The 22,839-nt window shown below is 49.1% G+C and overlaps 1 protein-coding gene across 1 annotated transcript; it reads left to right on the top strand.

Annotated features, from left to right (window-relative positions):
- The first annotated feature begins 4,410 nt into the window (after positions 1 to 4,410).
- LOC139833537 (uncharacterized) lies at positions 4,411 to 22,428 on the top strand. Its single transcript, XM_071823837.1, has 6 exons — positions 4,411 to 4,415; positions 4,533 to 4,604; positions 21,438 to 21,645; positions 21,736 to 21,951; positions 22,031 to 22,207; positions 22,276 to 22,428. Exons 1-6 carry the CDS (start codon positions 4,411 to 4,413, stop codon positions 22,426 to 22,428), a joined length of 831 nt encoding a protein of 276 aa, XP_071679938.1.
- The last annotated feature ends 411 nt before the right edge of the window (positions 22,429 to 22,839 follow it).

Raw genomic sequence — 22,839 nt, forward strand, 5'->3', positions numbered from 1 at the left:
AACTAGGCTTGGTCTGCAGATATCCCTCGGACCTTTCATGCCATCATTGACCCCTCAATTTGATAGACAACTTTTGGTTGCTTATTGCAAAGACTGTTGCTTTTCAATACTTTTTTATCCATCAAACCATAAGCATGAATGCATGATCATGTAAGAGGTCACATTCCGTGTCACGGTGAACTTGTGGTGAATGGCCAGCTCCTACTACTCAACAAAATCTTCTCCAACTAAGGGCAGTCGGGCAGATGATCAGATCCAGCAGAGGACCTCGTGCCACAAGGTGCGTGAGAACGAACAACCAGTGAGCAAGTGGGACGTGGTTTCGTCACACTGATAGCATATAAAACACATAAGAGCATTGGGAAGGCACGTCTAGCTATCCGTTCACAAGCCTAGTATCGGTTTTGACAAGCAAAACCAACGAAGCACAAGACATAAACAGGTTAGGACCGCCTTCACCAAGGTCATGTGGCCAACCTTAGATATCATTCTGGATTTCCAAGTAAGAAACAGGTCCCCGAGTGGGAAGGTTGAGATAGATGCACTTGTCATCAGTGTTGAAATACCTCTAGGTTGAGGTGAACATCGCTAATCTACAAGCTTCACAAATCTAATATAATGTGGTGCAACATGTAAGAAAGTATTACTGTGAAGCTTCTCCTCATAACACCATCTATATTCTGAACATTATCAAATTTTGGTATCCTCATCAACACCATAACATGCATATTCCCTTGTGTGCCCTATGGTTTTGCCTCTCTCTTCACCACCGCTTCTCCTCCCTATTATTTACATTTTTTCATCCTTGCAAACCCTAACATATATCTTCATTAAGTAAGGATGGCAATACACAATCATATGCGAACATACATGCGAAGAAAATATCATTCTTACTTCCGGGATCATCGGTAAGTACATAACTTTATCACACTCGATTTGCTGGACAACCAATCGAAGAAGAAGAACATCAATCATAAAACACATGCGTGGAATGCTAAATAGGAACAATGAAACAAAAGCACACCATTCACACATCGACCGAGGGGATTTGAGATTTTTAGGTGTAATAGATTTACATTGTCACTCTAGCACGTTAAAAACCAGAGTATTTGTCATCATCATTAGGCAGCATGAACACACAAACTCTAGTGATTCACCTAACTAGTTTTTTTTTTTTTGCCTGTGTGGATCACACATACTCTAGTGATTCACTTAACTAGTTTTTTTTGGCATGTGTGCATTCTGGATGTCTAGACTTGCTCTATATGTTATTTTTTGAAAAGGCTAGGTGTAATTAGTATCATCTTAATATTAATACATTGCATTTATCGGAAAAAAACTAGGAAAGAGAATAGAAGTGCACACCCTTAGATACTGCTAAAATAGGCTTCTCTTGTACCTTGTTTCAAAAAACTCGGCCCATGAGGTGCTTTTCATGTGCAATAATAATAATTCGCTCATTCTATTCCAACCACAAGGCTTCTCGGCCATCAAAATGCCGCTGAAAAAAAAAGTGTTTTATGGTACAACCTCCAAATGGACGCAAGGAGTCTTAATGTTGTCAGCAGTAAAAAATAGTCTTTATTAAGAGAGCTTTCAAGCAACGCAGTTTGCACTTTTCTTCATCACAGTTTTCCCGTAACATGCCCCCTCTGATTTTTTTTGTGTGTATTGCCCAATTCCCAATTTGATATGCGATGTGTAGTATGGTCAATCATGGATTGGCGCTTGTCTGATCTATTTTCTGTTGTTGGATGAGACTGTTGCAGCCTGATGTCCTACTTATTGAAAGTCTTGTCTAAAAAGTAGCTACTCTCCAATCCATATTAAGTAACGTTGATTTCACTATCGAAAAAAGTAACGTTGATTTAGTAGAACAACTTTGTATTAAATCAGCGGCACTTGCTGTGCATGAAGGGATTATACTATTTTTAAAAAAAATCAGTACAAATGCAAAGGGAAGGGCCTCCGACTTCATTTTGGAATTTCTGAGAGGGAGGATTCAATCAAAAGAAACGAAGAAAGAGAAACTGTAGATTGAACTGTAGATTAGAGAGGTCCATCATCAGCCCAACAACTCAAGTCATGGACTAGTACTGTAGCCCAACAAATGCGTTAGTTAAGCAATCAGCCACGTTCTCCAAAGGTAGAGGCAAACGGACCCACTCTGGGCCGCCGGCGGCGACACCCACCACCAGGACGCAGGACGGAAGGTCCGCCACGGATCGACCGGCGTCCGGCAACGCAGGTCCCAATCTGGACCCTCGCTACACACCTTCCTCTTCATCGCCATCCTGCGTTTTTCCTTGTCACAGGTCGCGATGGTCGAGCCCACTAGTGTAATTTTCAACACAGTACGATTCATTCAAATACTCATATATGCAACGGGGTGGCCTGCCATTGACGCGCTGCTTGAAAGGTGTTTGTTCGTTTTTGCGAATGTAATTAAGAATGGCATGATGCTTAGAAACAAACAACATGCTTTGCCAAGTAGTAGGCCAGGTAGGTATGTTTCTGCGCCGCTTCGGCCGTTGATTTAGCTGGGGCCGGGCGTGGCGGCCGGCCGGCCAGCCGCCGGCGGCAACCACGTGCGTGCATATATCCAGCAGCAGGTTTAACTTGCCTTAGCTATGTACTACCGATTTTTTTGACAATTAATACCACATATATTCATAGTAACAAATAGTACATATTCTAGAAGGAGTGATAGTTTTACATGAAACAATTCATGAGATGCATAGAAAAAAACTAGATGGGGTAATTTTCAAAATTGACTTTGAAAAGGCGTATGATAAGGTTAAATGGCCGTTCTTACAACAAGTTTTACGTATGAAAGGATTTGATCCTATTTGGTGTGATAGAATAAAGCAATTTATGCAAGGTGGGAGTGTCGGGATAAGAGTTAATGATCTCATTGGGCATAATTTTCAAACTAGGAAAGGGCTACGCCAGGGAGATCCTTTGTCACCACTCACCAATACTTTTTAATATTGTTGCGGATATGTTAGCAATCATTATTGCTAGGGCTAAGGATGAAGATAAAGTCGGGAGTCTACTACCACATTTGATCGATGGTGGAATTTCCATTTTACAGTATGCAGATGATACGATTTTGTTTTTAGAACATGACATTGCTAAGGCTTTTAATATGAAATTAGACTTAAGCATTTTTGAACAATTATCGGGTTTAAAAATTAACTTCCATAAGAGTGATATATTTTCTTTTGGTAAGGCAAAGGATATGGAAGACCAATATAGGAACATATTTGGGTGTGAATCTGGAACCTTGCCATTGAGGTATTTGGGTATTTCGGTACATTACAGGACTTTGCGGAATGCGGAGTGGAATCCTATTGAAACTCGGTTTGCTTCTAAATTGGGGTGCTGGCGTAGTAAAATATTGTCGTATGGTGATAGGTTGGTCTTGATAAATTCGGTTCTTACAAGCCTCCCTATGTTTATGCTCTCTTTCTTGGAAATCCCAATTGGGGTGAGGAAGAGTTTAGATTTTTATAGATCAAATTTTTTTCTGGCAATCAGATGAACACAAAAAGAAATATAAATTATCTAAATGGAATATATTGTGTAGACCAAAGGATCAAGGTGGATTGGGTATTGAGGTTCTAGAATTAAAAAACAAATGCTTATTAAGCAAATGGCTGTTTAAACTCCTATCGGAGGAGGGTATGTGGCAGCAGCTCCTAAGTAACAAATACCTTAAAAATAAACATTATCGTAGAGGCTAAGCCGGCTGATTCACCTTTTTGGAAAGGTCTTATGCATGTGAAAGCGGATTTCTTCCAAAGAGGTTTCTTTAGAGCGAGGAATGGTACATCTGTTAGGTTCTGGGAGGATGTGTGGCTGGGCGACAGGCCATTATCTCATCAATATCTGGCATTGTATAATATCATTCAACATAAAAACGTGTTAGTATCGACTGTATTTGCCACTGAACCTCTCAATATCTCTTTTAGAAGAGGGCTGAATGATAATAAGTGGGTACAATGGTTACATCTTTGCCAACGTTTGATTACTATTGAGTTAACTTCTGAACCTGATAAGTTTATTTGGAAGCATACAAATACCGGCATTTTTTCAGTTAACTCTATGTACCTTGATTGGATGAATGACCATACTGTCTATCTTCGCACGTATCTATGGAAGTTGAAGCTTCCGTTGAAAATAAAAAATTCATGTGGTTTCTTAGTAATAAGGTGCTTCTAACTAAGGATAATTTAGCTAAATGGAAGTGGAAGGGATGTTAAAAGTGTTGTTTTTGTGATTCCATAGAAACCATTAATCATTTGTTTATTCAATGCCCTTTTGCGAAGATAGTGTGGCGAATGATGTACCTTACTTATAATATTCTTCCGCCAGCTAATATTACTAATATGTTTGGTAGATGGCTGAATGGGGTGAGGAAAGACGATAAATTGAAAATTCGGATTGGTGTTTCAGCCTTATGTTGGGCTATATGGAGAACTAGAAATGATATTATCTTTAATAAACAATCTGGAACAATTTTTTTGCAGGTTATCCGGTGAGCTGCTCATTCAATTCAGCAATGGGTTTACCTTCTCCCAGTGGAACAACGGGAGGCTATGGTTATTGGATGCAACCGGATGTTAGCGGTTGCTCAGGACTTCTTTTTCCAGGCTACTGGGTGGCGGCATCTTAATAGGATTGCAAATGCATAGCTATTCTATTTGCCATATCTTCAGCTGGTTGATTCATGTATCGACCCTAGCTTTTCCGTGATTGTAATAAGTGATTTTGGATATGTTGTGACTTGATACTTCGTTTTTAATAAAGCAAGCCGTGTGCATCTATTGATGCAGAGGCTGGGGCTATGCTCCTTTATCGAAAAAAAGTAACAAATAGTACATGGTAGAGATACATGAACTGACCCCAACGATTACAAAATAAAGTCTAAAAGATAGTAACAAATCTTTGAGGTCTTCAATTTCTTTTTTCTTCCAGAATAAAATCTTGTACTCTTCTGATGGCAACCAAAGATAGATAACGAACCGTAGACTTGTAGATACCGACGAAAGTACTCCCATAATTTTTTGAGCCGCAATGCCAAGGTTGCACGCAACCATTAAAGCAGTCATACAACATCGGCAAGAGTACCAACACCAGTATGTCAGGAAATAATAATAACCGACTAGTTTTGTCGTCGTCGATGGAGAGCCGATAGTACGAATCACCATTATCGAGGACGTAGCAGCCGGGACAAAAACTGCGAGGGTAATCCTCCTCGCGGCAACAACGACAAAAGATCCAAAATCGATCTGGCGAAGCAAGATCTGAAGGCCCCATACCTAGAAAATTGTGATCGCTCAATACCACCATTGACGCCGGGAAGAAGATCTCGTCGCCGAACAAAAGGTCAAAGATCACTTATTGCAGATGATGCCATCTCCATTGAGCTGAAACCAACAAGAAGACGTCTACCAAAATCTTAACATAATCTAACGAAAACAATACTTTTATTGGAAACTCCACGCATAGATTGGGTTCCCCACTCCTCCCGCGACACCGGCGAAGCCGACCGAAGGAGGGGGAACCGATCTATGGAGGAGAATAAACTGGAGGCGACTAGGGTTCAGGCGGCGGCTAGGGCTGAGCTACGTACTACCACTTACTTTAAACGTGGCATTTAATAACGCAAACAAAGGCTGCCGTCAATAGGTTTTAAAGGCCCGCGCGGGCTGCGGCTGAGGTGCGACAAATGCAAATGGTAAAATCGGATACTAATTCTATGATAGGTGACAACAGATAATAGTTTTCAAGTGCAAGCACGTCACACTAGTCTTGCTAAGCCAAAATGATCGACACCATCACGCTGATGTACGCTCAAGCACACCGTAGGCATCACCACACCGCATCTCACCAGATCATCACCACCATCACCACCATAGCTACCACCACTAACTGAAGCTCCACGAGGTCGGCGCCTGAACAATACTGAAACCATTTGGAAGAATTTGATGCCTTGCGGGCAAATCAACAAACACATGGCGGGCATCTGGGAGGCTAGGGGATGAGAGTCCATCGCAGCCGTAGGAGGGACCACCGTCGGTTCACCCACGCAAATCCTCGTTTTTGTAGGCTAGGATGCTAGTTTTTTCCTACCCCTTTATTTTTTTTAAGATCGCGCCGATGTAGCGCATCTGTCCGGATCAACTTTTTAATTCCTTTTTCGAAACTTTAAAACATCGGTTGGTTACTATTTTAAAGTATTCCAGTAGAGAACTAGATATCCTCTCTTAGCTGCTCAGTTTCTCGAGCAGTAACCATGCATGCAACGTGCCTATGCATATCGATGTAGTAGTGGCGATAAGAATGGCTAGCCGTGTCAAATGTTCATGTGCTCGTAGACTAGCTAGCATACGATCGACCGTCGCACCGAACCGTCACCCATCACACACGTTCGTGGGTACGTAAGCCAAGCGCTAGTAGCTAGGCGGCTAGGGGCGGTTTCCCCGAACCCTAGCTATACTACTCATCAGCAAGCTGCTGACGGCAAAGATGGAGTCGGTTGGTTCCTCCGTTTTGAAGCGCACATACGCTAGCTAGGTAGAGTCTCGCACGACACGATCGACTACGTATACGATACGTACCCGCCCGAATCGCGGGCGCGCGCGCGACCCCGACGCCGGCCTCTGGCGGCCTAGCTAGCTAGCGAGCTATCCGATCGAACGAACTATACCCGTCGATCGTGGAAAAGGGGAATGTGCTTATCAGTGATGTCACACTACAGGAATGGCTCGCTGCGCCGACGGCCGTGGCGTACGCCGACGGCCAAATGTCGGGGCCGTCGGTGTACGTCCGGTCCATGGCGGCGGCCCATCTAGCCCCTCGGCGTAGACATACCCTCGGCGTAGAGAGGGATACGCCGACGGCCACCCTCGGCGTACTAAAGGCCGTCGGCGTAGCACATGCTAGTGCTACGGTCCCGCTCCGGCCGTGACGGCCCGGTCACGGCGTCAGCGAGACGCCGAGGGCCACCCTCGGCATAGGGCATCACCCACCTATGCCGACGGCCACCCTCGGCATACACATTAATTTTCTTATTTTCTTCTCGGTCATTAACTTTATATTATGTTTGTTTTATTTATGTACTAGTATGAATTATGTAAAAATAGTTACTTTTTTAAAGAAAAAAATGGTAGATGGCTTATGTAGATCCCACGAGTGACGCTCTTCGTAGACGGGTCGACGGGATCCAGTAGCCCCAACATCTGCTATCGATGTACATATGTCCTAAAACAAAGGAAAAAAATCCATTGCTAACCCTAACTCTAACCCTAACCCTAACCCTAGGGGTAGATTTGCGGGGTCCCCGCCCCCTAGGGTTTCCCTAGATACAAACCACCGGAGCGTCCGAATCGCTCGGAAACTCTGCTACGGCTCATCCGGGGCCTATTTCATTCCAAACCTATGGTTTCCATGTGCATATGTCCTAAACAAAGCAAAGAAATTAATAAAATCCATTGGTGAACCCTCGCACGAAAAAAGCTATAGGGGTAGATCTGCAAGGTCCCCGGCTTAGGGTTTCCCAAGATACAGATCACCGGAGCGTCGGAATCGCTTGAAAACTTGCATTTGTCCCTAACATATGTGTACAAGTGTGATGTAAGGTTTGTCTAACCTTGCATGTACCCGGCGTTGACGATTTCCGCATACATGGGTCCACACTTGGTAAAATCCAGGATTTGTATGTGGAAACTCCTGCTACGGCTCATCCGGGGCCTATTTCATTCCAAACCTATGGTTTCCATGTGCATATGTCCTAAACAAAGCAAAGCAAATAAAAAATCCATTGGTAAACCCTCGCACAGAGAAAGCTATAGGGGTAGATCTGCAGGGTCCCCGCCCTAGGGTTTCCCAAGATACAGATCACCGGAGCGTCGGAATCGCTTGAAAACTTGCATTTGTCCCTAACATATGTGTACAAGTGTGATGTAAGGTTTGTCTAACCTTGCATGTATCCGGCGTTGACGATTTCCGCATACATTGGCCTGCACTTGGTAAAATCCAGGATCTGTATGTGAAAACTCCTGCTACGGCTCATCTGTGGCCTATTTTATTCCAAACCTATGGTTTCCATGTGCATATGTCCTAAACAAAGCAAAGAAAATAAAAAATCCATTGGTAAACCCTCGCACGGAAAAAGCTATAGGGGTAGATCTGCAGGGTCCCCGCCCTAGGGTTTCCCAAGATACAGATCACTGGAGCGTCGGAATCGCTGGAAAACTTGCATTTGTCCCTAACATATGTGTACAAGTGTGATGTAAGGTTTGTCTAACCTTGCATGTACCCGGCGTTGATGATTTCCGCATACATGGGCCCGCACTTGGAAAAATCCAGGATATGTATGTGGAAACTCCTGCTACGGCTCATCCGGGGCCTATTTCATTCCAAACCCATGTGCATATGTCCTAAACAAAGCAAAGAAAATAAAAAAATCCATTGCTAAACCCTCGCACGGAAAAAGCTATAGGGGTAGATCTGCAGGGTCCCCGGCCTAGGGTTTCCCAAGATACAGATCACCGGAGCGTCGGAATCGCTTGAAAACTTGCATTTGTCCCTAACATATGTGTACAAGTGTGATGTAAGGTTTTTCTAACCTTGCATGTACCTATGGTTTCCATGTACATATGTCCTAAACAAACCAAAGCAAGTAAAAAAGTCCATTGGTAAACCCTCACACGGAGAAAGCTATAGGGGTAGATCTGCGGGATCCCCGCCCTAGGGTTTTTTCAAGATACAGACTATCGGATCGTCGGAATCGCTGGAAACCTTGCATATGCCCATAACATATGTGTACAAGTGTGATGTAAGGTTTGGCTAACCTTGGATGTACCCGTTGTTGACGATTTCCGCATACATGGGCTAACACTTGGTAAAATCCAGGATCTGTATGTGGAAACTCTCGCCACGGCTCAAATGGAGCCTATTTTATGGTAATGTTTTTAGGTCTAGGACGCGTCATTTTATGTGCTAAATGTTTTCCGTTTCGCGCGTTGGCGGACGGGTGCACGCGCGCGCCCGGTACGGCCATACCGCATGTCCCGGCGGCCCCGTTTTGCGCAGTTGGCAAAGCAAACGGAGCCAAAAAAATCGAGAGGAGCCGCGTGGCGTCATTTTATGTGTCCTAGTAACCACTGCAAAAGACGGAACTGGGATACGGCAATTATCTTGGAGAACCCTTCACGAACAGGGCTATCTCGTCCGGAGTTCTATGGCTTTTAGGGGAAATGAGTAGGAAACGGCCCGTTTCACCACATAGTTTGTCGGAACGAGGCCATATTTGGCACGTGCGTGGGCCTTAGGATGGGAAGCAAGGCCCCGGTCGCGGATTTCCAATCCGAACCACGGGCGACGGTTTTTCCATTTTCGGGGTGCCTAAGGGCTTTTTTTTGTGAAGCAGCTACATGGTGCGCATTTCAGTATCGCGCGGGACCTCCGCGCGGCGGTAGGATGCCTCCTACGCACCACCTATCACATGCCATATGCGCGCGGAAGCCATCTGGGAATCCCACCCGCTTCCTGCGGTGCCCCACCGAATCCGCTGGAAACTGTCTGGATTTGAACTGGGGCGACACTTTCCTTCGCTCAATAAATGGAGGGAAAAAAAATTTTAGGTCTAGGATGCGTCATTTTATGTGCTAAATGTTTTCCGTTTCGCGCGTTGGCGGACGGGTGCACGCGCGCGCCCGGTACGGCCATACCGCATGTCCCGGCGGCCCCGTTTTGCGCAGTTGGCAAAGCAAACGGAGCCAAAAAATCGAGCGGAGCCGCGTGGCGTCATTTTATGTGTCCTAGTAACCACTGCAAAAGACGGAACTGGGATACGGCAATTATCTTGGAGAACCCTTCACGAACAGGGCTATCTCGTCCGGAGTTCTATGGCTTTTAGGGGAAATGAGTAGGAAACGGCCCGTTTCACCACATAGTTTGTCGGAACGAGGCCATATTTGGCACGTGCGTGGGCCTTAGGATGGGAAGCAAGGCCCCGGTCGCGGATTTCCAATCCGAACCACGGGCGACGGTTTTTCCATTTTCGGGTGCCTAAGGGCTTTTTTTGTGAAGCAGCTACATGGTGCGCATTTTAGTATCACGCGGGACCTCCGCGCGGCGGTAGGATACCTCCTACGCACCACCTATCACATGCCATATGCGCGCGGAAGCCATCTGGGAATCCCACCCGCTTCCTGCGGTGCCCCGCCGAATCCGCTGGAAACTGTCCGGATTTGAACTAGGGCGGCACTTTCCTTCGCTTAAAAAATGGAGGGAAAAATGTTTTTAGGTCTAGGACGCGTCATTTTATGTGCTAAATGTTTTCCGTTTCGCGCGTTGGCGGACGGGTGCACGCGCGCGCCCGGTACGGCCATACCGCATGTCCCGGCGGCCCGTTTTGCTAGCTTGGCAAAGCAAACGGAGCCAAAAATCGAGCGGAGCCGCGTGGCATCATTTTATGTGTCCTAGTAACCACTGCAAAAGACGGAACTGGGATACGGCAATTATCTTGGAGAACCCTTCACGAACAGGGCTATCTCGTCCGGAGTTCTATGGCTTTTAGGGGAAATGAGTAGGAAACGGCCCGTTTCACCACATAGTTTGTCGGAACGAGGCCATATTTGGCACGTGCGTGGGCCTTAGGATGGGAAGCAAGGCCCCGGTCGCGGATTTCCAATCCGAACCACGGGCGACGGTTTTTCCATTTTCGGGGTGCCTAAGGGCTTTTTGTGAAGCAGCCTACGTGGTGCGCATTTCAAGATCGCGCGGGACCTCCGCGCGGCGGTAGGATACCTCCTACGCACCACCTATCACATGCCATATGCGCGCGGAAGCCATCCGGGAATCCCACCCGCTTCTCGCGGTGCCCGCCGAATCCGCTGGAAACTGTCCGGATTTGAACTGGGGCGACACTTTCCTTCGCTCAATAAATGGAGGGAAAAATGTTTTTAGGTCTAGGACGCGTCATTTTATGTGCTAAATGTTTTCCGTTTTACGCGTTGGCGGACGGGTGCACGCGCGCGCCGTGCACGCCATACCGCATGTCCCGCGGCCCCGTTTTGCGCAGTTGGCAAAGCAAACGGAGCCAAAAATCGAGCGGAGCCGCGTGGCGTCATTTTATGTGTCCTAGTAACCACTGCAAAAGACGGAACTGGGATACGGCAATTATCTTGGAGAACCCTTCACGAACAGGGCTATCTCGTCCGGAGTTCTATGGCTTTTAGGGGAAATGAGTAGGAAACGGCCCGTTTCACCACATAGTTTGTCGGAACGAGGCCATATTTGGCACGTGCGTGGGCCTTAGGATGGGAAGCAAGGCCCCGGTCGCGGATTTCCAATCCGAACCACGGGCGACGGTTTTTCCATTTTCGGGGTGCCGGAAGGGCTTTTTTTGTGAAGCAGCTACGTGGTGCGCATTTCAGTATCGCGCGGGACCTCCGCGCGGCGGTAGGATACCTCCTACGCACCACCTATCACATGCCATATGCGCGCGGAAGCCATCTCGGGAATCCCACCCGCTTCTGCGGTGCCCGCCGAATCCGCCGGAAACCGTCTGGATTTGAACCGGGGCGACACTTTCCTTCGCTCAATAAATGGAGGGAAAAATGTTTTTAGGTCTAGGACGCGTCATTTTATGTGCTAAATGTTTTCCGTTTCGCGCGTTGGCGGACGGGTGCACGCGCGCGCCCGGTACGGCCATACCGCATGTCCCGGCGGCCCGTTTTGCTAGTTGGCAAAGCAAACGGAGCCAAAAATCGAGCGGAGCCGCGTGGCGTCATTTTATGTGTCCTAGTAACCACCGCAAAAGACGGAACTGGATACGGCAATTATCTTGGAGAACCCTTCACGAATGTGGCTATCTCGTCCGAGTTCTATGGCTTTTAGGGGAAATGAGTAGGAAACGGCCCGTTTCACCACATAGTTTGTCGAACGAGGCCATATTTGGCACGTGCGTGGGCCTTAGGATGGGAAGCAAGGCCCCGGTCGCGGATTTCCAATCCGAACCACGGGCGACGGTTTTTCCATTTTCGGGTGCCGAAGGTCTTTTTTGTGAAGCAGCTAGATGGTGCGCATTTCAAGATCGCGCGGGACCTCCGCGCGGCGGTAGGATACCTCCTACCCACCACCTATCACATGCCATATGCGCGCGGAAGCCATCTCGGGGAATCCCACCCGCTTCTCGCGGTGCCCGCCGAATCCGCCGGAAACCGTCCGGATTTGAACCGGGGCGACACTTTCCTTCGCTCAATAAATGGAGGGAAAAATGTTTTTAGGTCTAGGATGCGTCATTTTATGTGCTAAATGTTTTCCGTTTCGCGTTGGCGGACGGGTGCACGCGCGCCGGTACGGCCATACCGCATGTCCCGGCGCCCCGTTTTGCAGCTTGGCAAAGCAAACGGAGCCAAAAAAATCGAGCGGAGCCGCGTGGCGTCATTTTATGTGTCCTAGTAACCACTGCAAAAGACGGAACTGGGATACGGCAATTATCTTGGAGAACCCTTCACGAATGTGGCTATCTCGTCCGAGTTCTATGGCTATTAGGGAAAATGAGACGGAAACGGCCCGTGTCACCACATAGTTTGTCGGAACGAGGCCATATTTGGCACGTGCGTGGGCCTTAGGATGGGAAGCTAGGCCCCGGTCGCGGATTTCCAATCCGAACCACGGGCGACGGTTTTTCCATTTTCGGGGTGCCGGAAGGGCTTTTTTTGTGAAGCAGCTACATGGTGCGCATTTCAAGATCGCGCGGGACCTCCGCGCGGCGGTAGGATACCTCCTACGCACCACCTATCACATGCCATATGCGCGCGGAAGCCATCCGGGAATCCCACCCGCTTCTGCGGTGCCCCGCCGAATCCGCCGGAAACCGTCCGGATTTGAACCGGGGCGACACTTTCCTTCGCTCAATAAATGGAGGGAAAAATGTTTTTAGGTCTAGGACCCGTCATTTTATGTGCTAAATGTTTTCCGTTTCGCGTTGGCGGACGGGTGCACGCGCGCGCCCGTACGGCCATACCGCATGTCCCGCGGCCCCGTTTTGCGCAGTTGGCAAAGCAAACGGAGCCAAAAATCGAGCGGAGCCGCGTGGCGTCATTTTATGTGTCCTAGTAACCACCGCAAAAGACGGAACTGGGATACGGCAATTATCTTGGAGAACCCTTCACGAACAGGGCTATCTCGTCCAGGAGTTCTATGGCTTTTAGGGGAAATGAGTAGGAAACGGCCCGTTTCACCACATAGTTTGCTCGAACGAGGCCATATTTGGCACGTGCGTGGGCCTTAGGATGGGAAGCAAGGCCCCGGTCGCGGATTTCCAATCTGAACCACGGGCGACGGTTTTTCCATTTTCGGGGTGCCGGAAGGGCTTTTTTTGTGAAGCAACTACATGGTGCGCATTTCAAGATCGCGCTGGACCTCCGCGCGGTGGTAGGATACCTCCTACGCACCACCTATCACATGCCATATGCGCGCGGAAGCCATCCGGGAATCCCACCCGCTTCTGCGGTGCCCCGCCGAATCCGCCGGAAACCGTCCGGATTTGAACCGGGGCGACACTTTCCTTCGCTCAATAAATGGAGGGAAAAATGTTTTTAGGTCTAGGACACGTCATTTTATGTGCTAAATGTTTTCCGTTTCGCGCGTTGGCAGACGGGTGCACGCGCGCGCCCGGTACGGCCATACCGCATGTCCCGGCGGCCCCGTTTTGCGCAGTTGGCAAAGCAAACGGAGCCAAAAAATCGAGCGGAGCCGCGTGGCGTCATTTTATGTGTCCTAGTAACCACTGCAAAAGACGGAACTGGGATACGGCAATTATCTTGGAGAACCCTTCACGAACAGGGCTATCTCGTCCGGAGTTCTATGGCTTTTAGGGGAAATGAGTAGGAAACGGCCCGTTTCACCACATAGTTTGTCGGAACGAGGCCATATTTGGCACGTGCGTGGGCCTTAGGATGGGAAGCAAGGCCCCGGTCGCGGATTTCCAATCCGAACCACGGGCGACGGTTTTTCCATTTTCGGGGTGCCGGAAGGGCTTTTTTTTGTGAAGCAGCTACATGGTGCGCATTTCAGTATCGCGCGGGACCTCTGCGCGGCGGTAGGATACCTCCTACGCACTACCTATCACATGCCATATGCGCGCGGAAGCCATCTGGGAATCCCACCCGCTTCCTGCAGTGCCCCGCCGAATCCGCTGGAAACTGTCCGGATTTGAACTGGGGCGACACTTTCCTTCGCTCAATAAATGGAGGGAAAAATGTTTTTAGGTCTAGGACACGTCATTTTATGTGCTAAATGTTTTCCGTTTCGCGCGTTGGCGGACGGGTGCACGCGCGCGCCCGGTACGGCCATACCGCATGTCCCGGCGGCCCCGTTTTGCGCAGTTGGCAAAGCAAACGGAGCCAAAAAATCGAGCGGAGCCGCGTGGCGTCATTTTATGTGTCCTAGTAACCACTGCAAAAGACGGAACTGGGATACAGCAATTATCTTGGAGAACCCTGCACGAACAGGGCTATCTCGTCCGGAGTTCTATGGCTTTTAGGGGAATTGAGTAGGAAACGGCCCGTTTCACCACATAGTTTGTCGGAACGAGGCCATATTTGGCACGTGGGTGGGCCTTAGGATGGGAAGCAAGGCCCCGGTCGCGGATTTCCAATCCGAACCACGGGCGACGGTTTTTCCATTTTCGGGGTGCCGGAAGGGCTTTTTTTTGTGAAGCAGCTACATGGTGCGCATTTCAGTGTCGCGCGGGACCTCCGCGCGGCGGTAGGATACCTCCTACGCACCACCTATCACATGCCATATGCGCGCAGAAGCCATCTGGGAATCCCACCCGCTTCCTGCGGTGCCCCGCCGAATCCGCTGGAAACTGTCCGGATTTGAACTGGGGCGACACTTTCCTTCGCTCAATAAATGGAGGGAAAAATGTTTTTAGGTCTAGGACGCGTCATTTTATGTGCTAAATGTTTTCCGTTTCACGCGTTGGCGGACGGGTGCACGCGCGCGCCCGGTACGGCCATACCGCATGTCCCGGCGGCCCTGTTTTGCGCAGTTGGCAAAGCAAACGGAGCCAAAAAATCGAGCGGAGCCGCGTGGCGTCATTTTATGTGTCCTAAAAAGGCAGAGTAAAGTAACGGGGGCACCGCCGATGGAGGTCGGTCAAAGGGTAGACCGCGCATTCAATTCAATGTCGACGTGGTAAAAAAGGTAATCCTAGCATATTAGGTCAAAGGGTAGACCTAATATAATATATACTAGTATATTATAGTTAGAAAATAGAATGAAACAAAAAAAAATTAACAAAAAAAATAAACTATGCCGAGGGCTGCCCTAGGCGTATGCGTAGCCCTCGGTGTAGCCAAACCCTAGCATTAACCCTGTGGTCCACCTGGTCGGCCCGGCTAAGCCGAGGGTGGCCCTCGGTGTACGACCGAGCATCTGTGTAAGCCGAGGGTGGCCCTCGGCGTAGATCCCCATCTCGTTTTTCACCTGGTTGGCTGCGCGTTTTCCTCCACCGCGCGTTCCCCCGTGCACATCTCATTTTTCTCCCGCCCGAGCCGCCGCCTCGAGCCCCGCGCCGCCGCCGCTCGAGCCCCGCGCCGCCCCCTCCTCCCGCCGCCGCTTCCTCGGCCCCCGGACCCCTCCTCCCGTCGCCGCCTCCAGCCCGCCTCCTCTGGCCCCCGCCCCCTCCTCTCGTCGCCACCTCATGCCCGCCACCGCAGCCGACGCCGCCGCCTCCTGCCCGACGCCGCCCTCCTCCCGTCCCCATCCGCCACGCCCCCCCGCCCTCCTCCGGCAGCTGCCACCTGCCGCTCCTCCCTGCCCTCCTCCCGTCCCCGTCCTCCCAGCCCTCCTCTCGTCCCCATCCTCCCAGACCACCTCCCGTCCCCATCCTCCACGCCCCGCCCCCCTCCACCCGTCGCCGCCTCCTGCTCGCCCCTAGCCTCCTCATCGCCCCGGCCATCCTCCCGTCGCCGCCATCTCAGCACCCCTCCCGCATCTCGGGTATGGTAAGCAATTGGCTTTTTTTTCATTTTTGTATTCCTTTAATTGTTGTAATAGAAATTGAAGTAGAAACAAATAGATCTGCAAATGTGTAGTTGAAATTTGGAAAGAAATAGAACTGCAAATTGAAATTTGGAAACAAATAGAACTGCAAATTGTTGTAACAGGGACATTTGGAAAGAAATAGAAATGTGTAGTTGAAATTGAAATGCTATGTTTAATAATGTAAATAGAAATGCAAATGTGAATTTCTTCTAATAATATGTATTTGTAATAGGCCAGGCCGTGACCGCCTCGTCTTGAGCACCCCGGCGTGACGATCCCGGATCTTGACGCGCTTCTCGACGGCCGCCGACATCGACACTCGATTGTTCGACTACTTCCTCTACATCGAGGGTGAGCTAAATTTCCAACTTCTTCTCCGCATTTTATTTATGTCACTAGATTCATTTTCCAAGTCAAGTTGCGTAACCTAGGTGTCACTTCCCGTCCTCAAGCGTTACGCGGATAAATATGCATTAGTGGTCGGCATATTTTCAACCGTAACGCTTGCGGCATTTACGGGACAGTCGGCGGATCCGTAGTTGGGTACGTTCTCCATGCTTGCTCGGTCCGAGTCAGGATTTCGGCAGCGCCTCACCGTTGTTCTCCGGATGCACATCCTCTTGTCTTTTTGGCGAGACGTGTATCGGGAGAGCAGCGGGGAGGTGCTGCCGAAATTTTGACTCGGACCGGGGTAGAGCATGGAGAACGTACTCAATCTACGGATCCGGCGGCTGCTAGGAGCCCACCTAGTAGAGATGTAGGTTGATGCATTCGTTTTGCCTGTTAAAAAAATTAAAATATGATGCATTTTCCTATTTGATATAAATGCTATGCTTGTCGTTTGGCTTCCAATAGAGCAGAGGATGGCTGATAATGGATGGATGTACACCGGCCGTGTTAGTGCGACTAATAAAACAGATGAGTGGATAAGGAAGACTTGGCATTTAGTGAAGGAGTTGGCGCGTGGTACAAACAGAAGGTTCAGCCACTTTGCCCGTGCAATCGTTGCTTGAAGCATCACCGTCGTGGAAAGGATGACATGTTTAAACACCTTCGCAATATGGGTATATGCCTCGTTACGTCACGCAGATCGACTTTGATGAGCACGAACGTGACAGAGGTGAGGTGATGCGGCAGCGGCTCAATGGCAATGAGTACGATGGGGTTAGAGACTTTCTAGATGATCTTGTCGATGCCCACATGCAGTCGCCACCTTCACGGGAGGAACCGCCGTAACCGGAGGAACCTCCGTAACCGGAGGAACCAGAGCCAGCCGCGAAGGCCTTCTATGATATGATAGCCGCTGCTAAGACGCCTCGGTACGATGGCGCCGAGATTTCTCAGCTCGATGCCATCTCCCAATGTCTAGCCGACAAGACCCGGTACAACACCACCCGTGACGGCTTCGAAGCAAGTCTGAAAACAACTGGTAACATGTTGCCCAAAGGGCATTGTCTGCCTAAAAGCCTGCACGAGACGAGGCAACTCATGTCGGCGCTCAACATGGATTATCAAAGGATAGACTGTTGTGAAAAAGGCTGTGTTCTCTTCTGGAAACAGTTTGCGGAGGACAAGTACTGTCCCATTTGTAAGGCCTCTAGGTATGAAGAGGTAACGGGAAAGGATGGTCGTGTGAGGCGGTCAAAGATCGCAAAGTCGATTCTTCGGTATCTCCCATTCATAAAAAGAATCCAGCGGCTTTACTTGACTGAGGAGACCGCCAAACAGATGACGTGGCACAAGATGGGGACTCGAATAAAGGACAATCGTGGCGGACGAAGATGGGACATCCATCTGATGGCAATGCATGGAAGAACTTTGATAGAAAATACCCCCATAGGGCAGCAGATGCTCGGAATGTCAGAATTGCGATAGCTACAGATGGCTTCAATCCATATGGTATGTCGAATGCCAATTACGCTTGTTGGCCCGTGTTTGTAATTCCGCTCAATCTCCTCCCGGAGTCCTAATGACGAGGAAGACCATGTTTCTGTCGCTGATCATTCCAGGGCCCCATTACCCGGGGAAGAACTTGAGTGTCTACATGCAGCCGATTGTGGAAGATTTGAACCACTCTTGGCACCACGGGACGTTGACGTACGACCAAGCATCGAAGACAAACTTCTGCATGAAAGTTTGGTTGCAGTATACCATGCATGACATGCCCGGGTACGCCCTAACATGCGGATGGTGTACAGCTGGTAAATGGCCATGCCCAGTGTGTAGGCATCGACTTGAGTTCCTTTGGCTAAATAAGGGTCGCAAGTATGTTGCGTTTGACACGAATCGGCAGTACCTCAAACGGAGGCATCCGTTCAGAGAAGACAAAAAGAACTTCAAGAAAGGCAAAGTTGTGCATGAAGTAACAGAGGTGCCAAAGTTCGATGGTATAGCTGTTGATGCCGAGCTACGTGCTCTCGTGCCAGCGGCATCAGAAGCTGGCCATCAATTTGAGGGATATGGTGTAACGCACAACTGGACTCACGAGGCAGCCTTAACGAAGCTCGAGTATTACAAGGACCTCGAACTTCCCCATAACATCGATGTGATGCACACCGTAAAGAATGTCGCGGAGTCCTTATTTCACACGTGCCTAAACATTCCCGGGAAGTCAAAGGATAATGTCAAGGCTAGAGTCGATGTTGAGAAGCTCTGTGATAGGAAGAAATTACACATGCAACGTCCTACTGGCCGTCGAAAGAATTGGTTCAAGCCGCACGCCGACTTCTCGCCTTGATTCCATCCAAAAGAAGGAGGCATTCAAGTGGCTAAAATACGTTGTGATGTTCCCTGATGGTTATTGTTCGAATATGAGCAAGGGAGTCAATCTTTCGACGGGAAAAGTCACCGGGCTCAAGAGTCATGACTATCATATATGGATTGAGCGGCTGATGCCGGTGATGCTTCGAGGGTATCTCCCCGAGAAAATATGGCGAGTGCTCATGAGTTGAGCCATTTCTTCCGCACGCTCCGTGCTGCGAGATATGTCCTAAGGTTATTGAGAAGCTGCAAGTTCAAGTGCCGGAGTTGCTATGCAATTTGGAGATGATCTTTCCGCCAGCTTCTTTACTCCGATGGCACATCTCATTGTGCACCTCGCAAACGAGGCACTATTGGGTGGCTTGTGCAGTGTCGGTGGCAGTTTTGTATTGAGAGAGAGTTCAAGTATATTCGGAAGATAACTGGAAACAAAGCCAAGATTGAAGCATGCATAGCTGAGGCAACGTGCCTTCGGGAGATGGCAGATGCCGCAACAACGTACTATCCTGATGAAGTTCCCACTCTGCATAACCCGGTCTCTCGTTACAATGTCGACGTGCCCATGAATGACCCCAAGCTTCAACTATTCCAATGTCCCGGTGGCAAGGCTGGTAAAGGACAAAAATATCGATTGGAGAGGGAAGAGAAGGATTGCATAATGCTCTATGTGCTTATGAACATGAAGGAAGTGGTGGGGGGGACGACGACGTTGGCGGTCACGATTTCATTAGGTAACATGGTGTAATGCTTATTGTATCTAGTTTCGATCACCTACACTCAACTCGGTCTAATGCTTATTGTATCCTTTCAGCGAATTCACGGATGAACAGTGGTGGCTTCCGCGCGATCCCACGGGCGCGGAGTTGGAGACTCTACTGAAAGAGGGTGCTCCCGAAGTAAAAATAAACTTTGTGTCTTGGTTCATGAAAATAGTAATGTCTAAGCTGTCCCTCTTACCTACCAATATGTGACTTGTCCCTGTTATTCCACGTAACTAATGCACACAACAAATTTGAACCGTGCTTGTAGGGAGCTGATGCAAACGTTGAGATGACAGATGAGTTGAGATGTGTTTCCCAAGGTTGTAACCGTGACGTCATGAAGTATGAAAAGTATGACGTGAATGGGTTTCGATTTCATACAGAGACACACCAGAAGGGCCGGGCGAATCCAAAAACGATAAATACTGGTGTCTTCACTAAAGGATCCGATACCTTTGATTACTACGGGAGGTTAGAGAATGTATACGAGCTGACCTTCAATCGTACAAACAAACAACTCAATCTCGTTGTGTTCAAGTGTCATTGGTTCGACCCAAGAGGTGGACAGAGAATTACCAAGTCCATTGGGTTAGTTGAAGTTAAGCCTTCCACCACCTATACCGGAGCCGATGTCTATATTGTTGCTCACCAAGCCAAGCAAGTTTATTATTTGCCGTACCCATGCCAGAAAGCGGCCCTCAACGGCTGGGAAGTCGTGTTCCAGGTATCGCCACATGGTAACCTACCGATTCCCTCCGAGGACGATTACAACAACATTGACCCTGTAACATACGAGGGAATTTTCTATCAAGAGGAAGAGGATTTCGGGCACTTTGAGTTAGAATGTGTTCTTGAAGAGGACCTCAGGAACGATGCAGAAACTCGTGGTGAGTCAGTGGTGGATCTAAAGGACATAGATATGCTCGAGAAGTTACAAGTGGAAGATGATAGCGATGATGAGCCTCCACCCGTCTATCAAAATCCAACTTACTACTCAAAAGATAGTGATAGTGATAGTGGCAAGGAGAAACAAAATGAGATTGACGATGAGATTGATGACGGCTGGTGAGGGTCTTTTATGTGTTTATATTTCAACATGCTTCTTATTTGTTTAGTATCTTTATGCTTAGTATTTATATTTTTTTCAACATGCTTCTTTATTGTTTAGTATCTTTATGCTTAGTATTTATATATTTTTGAACATGCTTCTTAATTGTTTAGTGTCTTTATGCTTACTATTTATATATTTTTCAACATGCTTCTTAATTGTTTTCTCTTTCTCAATGCAGGTGATTGAACAATATGAGCGGCGGCAAGGAGGACTCGTCGAGCTTGCTTAAGAAGATGCAACAACGCAAGAACAATGTTAGAAGGAGTGAGAGGGCACCGCGTCGCAATCCGCGTTACGAGGACGGCGCGGGAGGAGGAGGAGGACGAGGACGGGGACGAGGTGGTGGAGCTGGAGGTGGCTTGGGAGGAGGTGGAGGTGGAGGTGGAGGTGGCTGGGGAGGACCGGACTTTGAGCCACCACCCTCGGCTTCAGGCGACGTTGCTTCCGGGTTCTTTTTGGAGGGGACGTCTAGAGAGGAGGCGGAGACGGAGTCTAGAGCCGAGGAGGACTCTAGCCGCGGGTTTGAGACTCCGGAGGAGGATGGGCGGCCGAAGGCACTGAAGATTCGTGGGGAAGCGAGAGTCCCCGACGAGAGGAAGGAGCCTAAGACCCATGAGGCGAAGACCCTTATTATTCCTGCTGGCCCTGAGTAAGTGTACTAATTTGGCAATTTCGATTTTCATGTACTAATGTTTGATTTTCATGTGCTAATGTTTGATTTTCATGTGCAGCAATTGGATATTTCCTCCGGGGGTCAAGGGGCGCCTGCCTAGCAGCATGATTGGAGCTTTGCTTAGGAAGTTCTGGCCGGGCAAGTACTATCCCCTCGGCACTGTCCCAGCTGGCGAGAAGAAGCTAGCCACTACTTGGACGGACTACGAGAGTGCCCCTGGCGTAGGCTTCCGGACGGCTGCTGAGGCCGTGATGAGAAAGTTTTGGGTAAGACATATTTTCTCGAGCTTCGTTCATATTTGATGACCCCAATGTTCTAACTCATGAATCTCACAATTGTTTTTTGCATGATTGAAGTGTTTTTATCGTGTGGCGCCCGAGGTTGAGGAGACGGCCGCGAACAGGACTTTGCGGGCGACTTGTGAGAGGTTGACACCGCAGGTGTGGTACAACCAAAGGATCACGTCCGCGGGTCACTTCTGGGCGGAGAGAGGCGAGAGGGTCCATAAGCCGGACATTGTCGGTAAGAATGCTAAGGCCGAGTACGAGATGACGGTGGAGGACTACATGTCGGTGAGTAAAATGTCAATGAGATTCTACATTGCTACTAAGTTGCGATTGCATTAGATTGAGTTGAGTATTGCATTTTCAGGTTATCCCCGATTGGGCCGAGCCGCATGCCGAGGCATGGGAGGAGATGGTTAGGACGAGGTGGCTCAAGATGGACGAGGACTTTGCAGCCGTGGCGAGGCGGAACGCGGAGAACCGAGGCGACGGTGGCACACACTGTGGGGGAAACCTCAGCTACGAGCGCTACAAGGGGAAGATGGTATGTATACATTTTATTTTCCTTCAGGTTCAAAGTTGGTACTCACAACATTTCCTTTCGCGATGCAGAGGGCCGCGTTAGGACCCGAGGAGGAGATGTCTGACCTCGAGATATACAACAAGATGCGGCTTAAGAAGCCCGATCTCTCGCAGCCTCAGCCCTCGCTCCCTGAGTACTTCGGCACCTACGCCGAGGACGTCGAGAACTCTGCGAGATGGTGAGGCATCGTCACCCGGAGGTGGATGACCCCATGAGCGCGGAGGTCGACGAGGAGTCGTTGGTCCTGTCGTCCGGAGGGTTGCCGCATGGCCGTCTCGCCATGCTGAACAAGGCCGTCAAGCATACCCTCACCACGACCTTCACGCGTCTCAAGGCGGGACTCACCAAGGACAGCCCCCCTCTCCCGCCTCGTCGCCGGGCTCGGCAACCCGCATACGATGTAAGTTTCCCTCATTTCCATCCTCTTTCCGACTTTCGTTCATACATTGCTAAGTGCTAACGAGACATGAATTTGTGAAATTGTAGCCTGACTTCGAGGCGGCCTACGTGGCCGCTCATCAAGAATATCAGGTGGCCTTCAACCAGCACCAGCAGCAGTTCATGGAGTACATGGCATATATACATGTAAGTTC

The sequence above is a fragment of the Lolium perenne genome, chromosome 1, assembly GCF_019359855.2.
Source record: "Lolium perenne isolate Kyuss_39 chromosome 1, Kyuss_2.0, whole genome shotgun sequence".
NCBI classification, from domain to species: domain Eukaryota; kingdom Viridiplantae; phylum Streptophyta; class Magnoliopsida; order Poales; family Poaceae; genus Lolium; species Lolium perenne.